The sequence below is a fragment of the Mesoplodon densirostris genome, chromosome 4, assembly GCF_025265405.1.
Source record: "Mesoplodon densirostris isolate mMesDen1 chromosome 4, mMesDen1 primary haplotype, whole genome shotgun sequence".
NCBI lineage: Eukaryota > Metazoa > Chordata > Mammalia > Artiodactyla > Ziphiidae > Mesoplodon > Mesoplodon densirostris.
In genome coordinates, this window is record NC_082664.1 from 48036903 (window position 1) to 48047715 (window position 10813).

A 10813-nucleotide genomic window follows, 5' to 3' on the forward strand; every position below is an offset into this window, starting at 1 on the left:
AGCATTCCAGGTAAGTTAACTGAATCCCAAAACAAAGTTCAGGAATATTTGTATGAATACAAAAACATCCAGCACCCAATAAGGTAAAATTCACAATGTTTAGCATCCAACAAAAAATTAACAGGCATGCAAAGAATCAGGAAAATATAACCCATAATGGGCAGAGAAATGGTACAGATACTAGAATTAGTAGATAAGGATATCAAAATAATTTTATAACTATCTTCCATATGTCAAGAAAATAAGTAAAGATCAAGCATATAATATAGAGACATGGATGATATAAGAAAGATCCCAATCCATTTCTGAAGATGAAAAATACAATGTTTTGGGTGAAAAATACACTGGATGGGATTAGCAGCAGGTTAGATATTACAGAACAAAAGATTAGTAAATTTGAAGACATAGCAGCAGAAAGTATCCAATATGAAACACAAAGGAAAAAAAGGCTGCACAAAAAACCAAAACATCAGTGAGCTGAGAAGTTCAAGCAGTCTAACATACATGTGACTGAAGTCTGCAGCGGAGGGGAAGAGACAATACAAGAAAATTACAATACCACTCAGGAACATAAATGTAAAAATTCTTAACAAAATTTTGGCAAATTAAATCCAACAGTATATAAAAATATGTCAAGACCCAGCAAAGTTTATCTCGGGAATGCAAGGCTGGCTTAACATTACATTAAAAATGTAATGTAATTCACCGTATTAACAAACTAAAAAAGAAAAACCATACAATCTTCTCACTACATGCAGAAAAACTGCTTGCTAAAATCCATAGTCTAGTCCTGATAAAAACTGTTGGCAAACTAGGAATGTAAAAAAAGAACTTACTCAACCTGATAGAGGCAATAAAAAAAAAAGTATAGCTAACATCATACTTAATTAAAAACTGCTTTCTTCCTAAAGTCAGAAACAAGATACTTAATAGCCATGTGTCCTTAAGCAATCACTCAACCTCTATGTAACTGTTTCCCCACCTGTAAATGTCTATAACAGGGCTTGGCACTATGTAAGTGCTTACAATGATAATGATGATGGAGTGGATTTAGGGGTTGGAAGAGAGAAAACAGAAATCCAGTAACTTCTCCTCTTTGATTCTCAGAATCAATTACCCCACAGCTTTTGTCTCCACTGCTCACCATTGCCCCAGTGCCCTTTAGAGGTCAAATCAGGCATACAGAGTGGTAGGACAAAAGATATAGCCTTCCTGTTACAGCCATAACACCTTCCCCTTCTTTCCTTCGTCCCTTGGAGTGAAAAAAAGCAAAGAAAAAACCACCACTCTATGCATACTCCTCATTATATTCCCTGGCCCTTTCCTCATTATTTAATTCTCCCTACCTCGCCCCACCCTTTTCTTTCTTTACCCATACTGCCTTACTCTTTATACCCACAGTACCAGCAGTAAAAGCTAGAAGTTAGATCTCATGGTGTTCATTTCTACTGTAGGTTCAAGTACTGTATTTCAGGTACTTTATAATGTTGTACCTAAAAATTTCAATTTAAGAATCCTTTAAGGGAGGGGTCCCCAACCCCTGGTACCAGTCAGAGGCCTGTTAGGAACTGGGCCACACAGCAGGACGTGAGCTGCGGGTGAGTGAAAGAAGCTTCATCTGCCGCTCCCCATTGCTCACATTACCGCCTGAGCCATCACCCAACCCCTCCCCATCCGTGGAAAAACTGTCTTCCACAAAACCCGTCCCTGGTGCCAAAAAGGTTGGGGACTGCTGCTTTAAGGTACAGAAGCCAGAAACCACAAAAGGCAAGGCTTTGGGGAAATATCTGGAAGCAGTCCACTGTGAGCATAAAATTCCTTTGTAAAATGCTTTTTATACTCCATAATTATTTTGTTTTAATATAAAAATATTATTTCTCCAAATCCTTACATAAAATCAGTATTGTAGGAGGATATACCGTATCTGCTCTGTGGCTTTGGATACACCTCAGAGTGAAACAAATAATTTGACACGTGCAGTGCTGCTTCTCTTTAAGCGTGCTTATCCAACACTGCTTGGCCCAGCATCACATCAACAGTTGGCAAAGCACATCTATTATTAAAAGAAATTCCTCTCTCTCGATTTTTAATTTCTCTGCCTCATGCTTAATCTTGGGTCTACATTTTCTAATATCCTAAGGTCCTTGATTTAACATCTTTTAAAGTTGTTGTTATGAATCTTGATCAATCTTTGGCCTTTTTATATTATATAACCTTTTTGCTGTGAAGGATAACATACATATAAAAAAGTACACAAAGTACTTTTCTGAATAACAAAATAATTGTTATTCAGGTTAAGAACCAAAATAATATCCTCAGAAAGTCTCCTTGTGTCACCTCCCACGTACTACCCTTTCCTTTTCTATCTTGACTTCAATTACTATAATTTAGTATATAATTATATAATTTACTATAATTTATAATTTAAATTATTATAATTTACCTGCTTTTGAACTTTCATATAAGTGGAAGCATGCTGTGTATACTTTTATTTCCTATTTTATCACATTATGTTGAAGATTAATTCTTGTATCTATACTTAGAGCATTTTTGTGGCTGTATAGTATTCTATTGTACAAACGTGCCGTAATCTGCTTACTCATTCTACTCTTAATGGACATTTAAGTTGTCCTCACATCTTGGCCATTATGAATAATGTTTATATGAACATTTTCATAAGAGGCTCTCAACGCACATACATGTACATGCATTTCTGTTAGGAATGGAATTTCTTGGCCATAAGGTCTGTGCTTCTTCAACTTTGGTGGATAATCTTAACAACTGCTCTATGTGGTAGTATCAATTTACACTCCACCAGCAATGAATGAGGGTTCCCCTTGCTCCATATCCTTGTCAAAACATTATTAGCCATCCTGGTAGGTGTGTGGTGGCACTGCATTATGGTTCTAATTTCTACTTTCCTGAATACTAATGAGGTTGAGCACTTTTTATGTTTATTGCTACTTGGATATCCTCTTTTGTGAAAGCCCTTTGAAATCCCTTCCCTGTTCTTCTACTGGTCTATTTTTCTTATTTATAGAAAATTCTTTATATGTTCTGAATACAAGCCCTTTATTGGATATATGTTCAGCTCTTCTACACCTTGCCTTTTCACATACATAATAGTATGGGGTTTTTTTGTTTGTTTGTTTTTTTACATAAATGGAGAATGCTTTTTGTGTGTGATTTATTTTTGGCTGTGTTGGGTCTTCACTGCAGTGCACAGGCTTCTCTTTGTTTCGGAGCATGGGCTCTAGGCACACGGGCTTCAGTAGTTGTGGCATGAGGGCTCAGTAGTTGTGGCTTGCAGGCTCTAGAGCATAGGCTCAGTAGTTGTGGCACACGGGCTCAGTTGCTCTGAGGCATGTGGGATCTTCCCGGACCAGGGCTCGAACCCGTGTCCCCTGCATTGGCAGGCAGATTCTTAACCACTGCACCACCAGGGAAGTCCCATAATGGTATCTTTTGATGAACACGGTTCTTAATTTTAACACAAAAGTTATTAACCTTTTCCTTGAAGGTTAATGTTTTTGCTCTTTGGCTTTTCATTACTGCCTTATGTGAATTATGGCCTAACACCGCTACACTTCTGAATTACCATCTCAGACATTTTTGTATTCTTGTTCTCTTAGAGGAGTCAGCCAAGCATGGCTAGTGCAGCCAGCACTCAGTCAAGGCTCTGGGTCCTTATTTGACTTTGCCAGCCTTGCTCCCTTGATATCCTCATGCTTTGAAGGGAAAACAGGGGGTGAGGGGGATAGAGTTCACTGTGTAGCAGAGTGACATCATAGCCTGACCACACCTCTTGTCCTAAACATCACACTTTATGTAGTCTAAGATCATGTCACCTGACACACTGATGACTCACGTTGAGCTTTCAGCCTAGAATAACCCTAAACCTTTTCACATACCTGACACATCGTGAACTTGCTCTTTTGCACAAAAATCCACAACTTTCACAGTTTAAACCTATTTGATGTGGACCAATATTTCTATCTTTAATGTATTACTCAAAAGCCAATATGCAGAAATGATTTGGAATAAGGTTAAATGCTAGAGACTGTCTAAAGAGCAATCCATAATTGGTGCTGCCAAATGGTTCTATAAAATGTTAATAAGTAGGGGCTTCCCTGGTGGCGCAGTGGTTGAGAGTCCGCCTGCCGATGCAGGAGACACGGGTTCATGCCCCGGTCTGGGAAGATCCCACATGCCGCGGAGCGGCTGGGCCCGTGAGCCATAGCCGCTGAGCCTGCGCGTCCAGAGCCTGTGCTCCGCAACGGGAGAGGCCACAACAGTGAGAGGCCCGCGTACCACAAAAAAAAAAAAAAAAAATGTTAGTAAGTAGACTCTGTGATGTGTTTCTGGCCACCATCCTACATCTGGCCTTTTTCACATTTTTAGTCAAAAGCGTGAATAAAGACACTGATGCCCTGTGTATCAGATCATGGCTGATATGACATCAGAAGAAACAGTAAAATAGAAAATTGAGCAATTTTCTTTTCAATCAAATTCCATTTTTATCTTTTTCCACTCAAAGTCATTTTGGCAACTGTTAGCAATAGAATACCAACTAAATAAATGTTTCTTAACATTCATTACTTTCTCTTTTATATAAACTCAGCCTCCCACCCCTTTCTTTTCCATTAAGAGAATTTTCCATTCTCTTTACTGCTAAAATTTCATACTTAATCCTCCCGGAATTTTCTATAATTCTGTTTTTTTCCCATTTCTAAAGTGTTTGTTGTACTTGTTCATACTGCTTAAACTTCCAGCACAGCAGTAACCTGGGGACTTCCAATTCTGTCCACAGTTTTTCATATTGCTGTACACTGTCCTACCCTGCACACACTTCCTAAGCTTCCACCCAGCAGCTGAATCAGAAGAAATGACCTCCTTGCCTTGTTGGAGTCTCACCAAGTCCCTCCTGAAAAAAATTTACTTTGAGGCTAAAGTGTCGAGCTCAGCAGTAAACAACTTTTATCACCCCTTCAGCCTTGAGTTCTAAAGTCAATTAGAAAACATACAGGCAGCTGTTAATCTGGGCGGGGGCGGGGATGGGGGGGAAGCTTCTCTCCTGTGCAATCTCCCAAAGTTGGCCTCACTTGGCTAGTTGAATACTGAGACTGGATGAGGATATAAAAAACATTCTTGGGGGAATCCTTGGTAGAGGAGGAGGGTTGTTTCTGGGCAAACTGATGTGCTAACAGACTTCGAGTAAATTACTCAATCTCTAAAATCCTGTGCCTTTAATTGTAAAAAGAAGGGTTAGAATAAGTTATTTTAAGGCCCTTTAAGGTTTGAAATGCCATTTCTAAGAGCTTTGTGTTTTCTTCTAGATTGTTCCAAGAAATTTCTTGCCAATAGAAGGGTCATACGTTTTGTACCCTAAGCAAATACAAAATAACGCTATATTCTTTCCCTAAGAAGGAATGTGTACCTCATCACACACACACAACCTACTGCATTCGACAAGTAAGATGAGAAACAGTCAAGGTCAGTGTATCAGGAAGGGTTGGCAGGAGACAGCTATTTGGACACAAAGATTTTAATATACAGAACTATTAAAGTACTGGAGGACTGAAAAGGCAAGAAGGGGACACTGAGGTACCCTAGCAAGAAGCAGTTATCCCTCCGAAGGCTAAGGAAACAAAAGGAAGAGTGGGGATTATTACAGTTTAGAAGCTGGGAGAAGGAATCCCCCAGAGCTGGACCCAGACTTTTCCAGTAGGAGTGCTGGCCAGCTGGTGTTCATATTTCTGAAGGAGTGCAATAAGGCTGTTTCTAGGTATGAGGAAAAACTGTAAACTAAAACAAACTGCTGTTACTCAGGCCAACTGTCACTACCAGGGTGATGCCAGTGCTGCAGGAATGTAGACCAGGAAAAGGAAGCAAACGGTTAACAGGAAGTCCAACCTTATTAAATATAGAGCACCTCTGAGTCCAAGTTTCAGTCGACCAAGTATGAGTTAACACTTTAGAGTTAGAAATTTTTTAAGAATACACCCAGATAAATAAATGTCATACGCTCTATTGTTACAGTCTATCCTCCTTGGCCTAACCTACTTACACTCCCTTCTCACACATACTACACAAATTCGCAATGATATAAATTAGCAAACTTTTGGAATTCTTTTAGAGGCTAGGCTATTTCTGACTAGGTCAGATTTCTGTCCCTGTCCTGAGGAACATGAAGAGATCTGGGCCTCGTGGCAAAAGGTAATAGAGGTAGGTCTTGAGTATAAACACCCTTTGCAAAGCAATTGCCCTGGGAGAGGTTATTACAGGATCTTCAAGCAAGAGAAGGCTAGTTTTCTCAGACACAGAAAGCAGGCTGCTTCCACCAAGAAGGAAAGCTCAGAATGACTGGGGTTTCAAGATTCTCAGCTCTGCCCATTTAGATGTTGCCATTCCTAGTTTCAGGAAGCTACTCTTTTCTAGTCAGTGTCCTAAATGAGACATTGGCAAGGCTATGTAATTCTAATACCAGCACAAATAAAACTGTGTTCAATTTTTAGCTTTGTGGCATGAAGTAAAGTGCTATAAAACCATAAAAACTCTTGATTCTCTAAGACTTGATCTGAGAGTTTAAAGACATGAGCTTGTCATTTCCTTTCTGTAAGTGTTAAGGCGCTTGGTCCCCCAAGGCACTTACTTCAGAAATCGTTTAATCTCAATCACACAAAGGTAGTAAGTTGATTAATTATGAGGCCAACACATGCCATGGATTACTAGAATCTTATTTCCCATTGGCAAGGAGCTAAAGAAATGACCAAACCCAAATCCCATCTTTGAAGCCCCCCACCCCGACCCAGGATCCCATTCTGAGTAACGATTTCTTATATATCAGTCCAGTCAAGAGACCAAAACCACACCAGTATTTTAACAGATAATTTAATGTAAAAAAATTGCTAACCAGATGTTGAAGAACTGAAAAGGCAAAAAGGGGACACTGAGCATCAAAGAAGTAGTAACAGTGGGAAGCAACTATCACACCTAGGACAAGGAATAGAGCAAAGAGGATTACTACAGCTTAGAAATTTGGAGGAAAGACCCCCATGCACATGGGACTCAGATCTGAGGAAGGGATATTGAAATCTTTGAGGGGGTACAATGAGGCTGGTTCTAAGAGAGTGGAAAACTATAAACTGCGACCAACTGTTAATGCCAGGGTGAGGCACCATCACTATGGTGAGACAGAGGAGGACAAGAACCAAACAGGAAGCAGCAAGTCCTTTTGCCCTCCTCTAGCCTTCCACTCCCCTTCCCCTATAGGCAAAGCCTCACTGAGGCAGCAAGCTAGTAAAGAAGAAACGTGGTTTAGAGGTTCTGCCCCAGGCTCACAAAGCAGAGTACATAAGGGTGGTATGAAGCTTAGAGATGACAGTTTAATAATCTGCAGTCCAGAGGAAGCAGAGAGTAGCTGCAGAGTTAGGTTCACTGATTATTTGAAACTATTAAAGGATGTATATGGCATTTTGGTCTCCTTTCTGCACAGTGCCTGGTAAATAGCAAGAGCTTAATAAATGTAGCTATTAGAGCTCACAGAAACCATCATATAGTTAAATCGAGATACCATGCTGCCGGTTGCATGATTCTCTGCTATTGCCACTGGGATTCCAACAACCAGGTGCTCCTGTTCTTTCTCCATTCCCACACAGTGCAAGTGGACAAGGGAAAAGTGGAAAGAAACGCAGAGCAGTACCGAGGTAAGAACCATGACAGAGAAAACAGATGACCAACTGAAATTATATTTGGGGAGGTTAAAAAAAATGACAAGCATAGTGAAAAAGCATAGTGGATTAATGGGTTTACCTTCTGCCTAGAGAACTATTAGATAGTTGATTTGATGAGATCTAGATGGTTTTCATTGTTTCTACTCAATGAATCTGTAGCCGTGGCTTAGGGCAGCAAATAAACACTAGTAAAAAGGTTATTTAGATGGGCAAAGCTAACCCAGATGGAGAGAATGGGTGGGTTAGGCTCAAGATAACTGGTTAGGCCCAAATCAGGATGGAAGTGAGTGGCACTAACATGGTCTTGTGTCCTCAGCAGTGCTTAGTTCAGACTTTTGAAAGTTCTACAATTACCTGGGTTTCCACCCTTGTAAAAGTCATACTTAAATGGAGTGTTTAGATAATCATTAAGTTTTCAGACCAAGCCAAATTTGGCAGAGCCAGGATTTGAGCCTAAGTCTGTCTGACCCCAAAGTCTGTCTCTTAACCACCACAAACATGAGGTTCCTAACTACCCTTCACCCACAGATGCCACCATCATTATCAGTATGGTCTTCACTCATTTTCCTCTTACCAGTACTAAAGACGGACATCTGAGATACCTAATTAGTTGAATTAGGCCGACTGAAAATTAATTTTAAAATAATTAGGGCTATTGAAAATTAAAATTTAAGGATATAATGTAATTATCAACTAGTTACTTATTTTCCTTAATGGAGGAAAATTACACTCTTGAAGACAATAACACTAACATTATAGTCAATAAAAATCCTGTGTTAAGACAGCTTTTCTCACTTAGGCAACATCTTCCTAACTCCAATTACAAACTTTCTTGAAATGAACAATAGCAAGAAAGTCTGATGGGTCAAGAATAACAAATTGTGTAAAACTGGTCTTATTCTTCCCCCACCAACCAACAAGGAATTTTATGATCTACTGTTGATAGGGTGGAAAGCAGTGTGAAAACATTAGAACTTTACTTAGTTCTTAAAGATGGCATATTTTCAGAAATTGACCAGGGCTTGTGTCCTTTCTCTAACCTAATCACATATATGTGCTCAAAGGGTATTTTTAAACTCATTTTACACAGCCTGCTCTATTCGCTAGCATGTCTTCTCTGACCCTCTGCTCATGTATTCTCTGAAATGCTTTCTATTCTCTACTGTACACCTTTAACTCCATTTACTTTTCAAAATACTCATTCTTCAAAATCCAGCTCATGTCTCTCTCCTCAGTGGATGGGGCCTGTAAGATGGTTTCAAATAGCTGTATTTTTAAGGCTTCCCTAAACATGATACAATGGCATCTCCTCAAGAGAGAAATTTTAGAATTTCTGAGCTAGAATTGCTCAGGGATGAGCTAACAGTCTACTCTCCTTGTCTCCAATAGGTAAAGTGCCCTTACCCCTTAGTGTAACTTATCTCTAAGGTCTCTTCCAGCTCTAAAATTATGTATTCATGGTTCTATCGATCTAAATATTCCTTCAAAAGGTGTGAAATATGTGTAGAAACCATTAAATTCTCAAACGGTAACAGAGTTCAGTCAGTTATAACTTACACTGTAAGATCTGAGGCCAAGTGCTCAGTTCAGGTCAGAACAACGATCAGCTCGGTTTACTGTCCACGTCTGTGGACTGTACCGCGGATGACGGGTTCACTCCGGGCACACAGTAGGCCCCAATTCCGGACAGAAGCCTGTTGTACAACCTCTCTATCCTAACACCAAGACCTGGCCCTTACTGGTTGCTTTATCGTCTAGAAACAAAGCTGGGTAAAATACCTCAATCCGGCACCACCCCCAGATGCGCGCAGCGACGGGGACCGGACGATGATGCGGAGCAGTGATGCAGGTGCGGTGTCCACCTTGTTTTCCTCCCGGAGCCAGTCGGAGTCCTCGGCACCGGCTCTCCGGCAGCCCCAGGTGCCCCAATCCAGCAGCCACCCAGCTCCTCTGCCCCCAGTTGCCCGCCGCGACCCCACTCCCTGGCTGTCCGCCCCGTCGTCCCTTGCCCCTGGCCCTGGGGCACTTACCATCCCAACACCAGGCCGGTGGTCACGATGAAGCAGGTAAAGACCACCGCGATGTAGAAAAGCGGCGAGTACTCGTAGAGCGTTACTAGAAACACCGCAGCCATCAGGGTCTCCTAAGCTGAGCCGGGCTCCAGCCGCTGAGCCCAGTCTAGCCCAGCCGGGCCCTCTCGGCCAGGGTAAAGCTACTACGGTGCCCCGGAGCGGACAAACTTTGTAGATCCGCACTAGCCTGGAGCTCCGGCAGACTGGATAGGGGTAGCCTCGCGGGCTGCGGGAGCCTGCATGCCAATCACGAGGCGGCCTGCAGGGCTCACTCCGCCCCTCCCGCTCCCGTCCAGGGTTATTGGCTTCGCAGAGGGGCGGGGCCCCGACTCGCACCGCCCCCGGCTCACGGGCTTGGTGTTCGGCGAACGTCTTATTTCGTGGTCTGTCCCAGCGGTCTGCGCTTGTCTGCGGCAAAGTCTGAATAGATGTTGGTGCCAACCCCGCCCAAGACTCAGGTAGTGTTTTCTGATGCCAGAGAGAAGAGGCACAGTCCGAAATCCACGTCCAGAGTCAAAATCCTGAGATCCTGCCTATTAGAGCTGAGGCGGTTGTGGGAGGAAGAGGGCGGCCGGCATCTTAAGTTCTACAAAGTAAAATAACCCCACACCTACTCTTGTTTTATCTACAAAACTTACAAATAGACACTGTACGAAACACCAAAAAGAGTCTCACAAGCAGTTTATAGGAGCCTTGTCAGCCTTTTCAAGTTGGATTTAATGCTAGAGGAAAATTAGCATTGGGTGTCAAGCTTCTCAGAAATATTTAATCAACTGTCCTCCCATATCCCTTTCTTTTTTTCCTCCCCTATACCCCTCAAATTAGAATTAGATATTTGAATATTTTTTGTATTAATTTTCACTTTAATAATAATTTTAAATACGTATTATGTGTATGTGTATATATGTGCATATATATACATATACATATATACAGTTGACCCTTGAACAACGCAGGTTTGAACTGCATAAGGTCCATTTATAGGTGGATATTTTTCAATAGTAAATA

General features: G+C 41.3%; 1 protein-coding gene across 1 annotated transcript in view; it reads right to left on the reverse strand.

Annotated features, from left to right (window-relative positions):
- Positions 1-9997, reverse strand: part of CGRRF1 (cell growth regulator with ring finger domain 1) — a 30816-nt gene extending 20819 nt beyond the window's left edge. The window contains exon 1 of the mRNA XM_060098099.1: positions 9764-9997. Coding sequence (XP_059954082.1) covers positions 9764-9867 — 104 coding nt within the window. The 5' untranslated portion in view covers positions 9868-9997. The remainder of the gene's footprint in view (positions 1-9763) is intronic.
- Between the last annotated feature and the right edge of the window lie 816 nt (positions 9998-10813).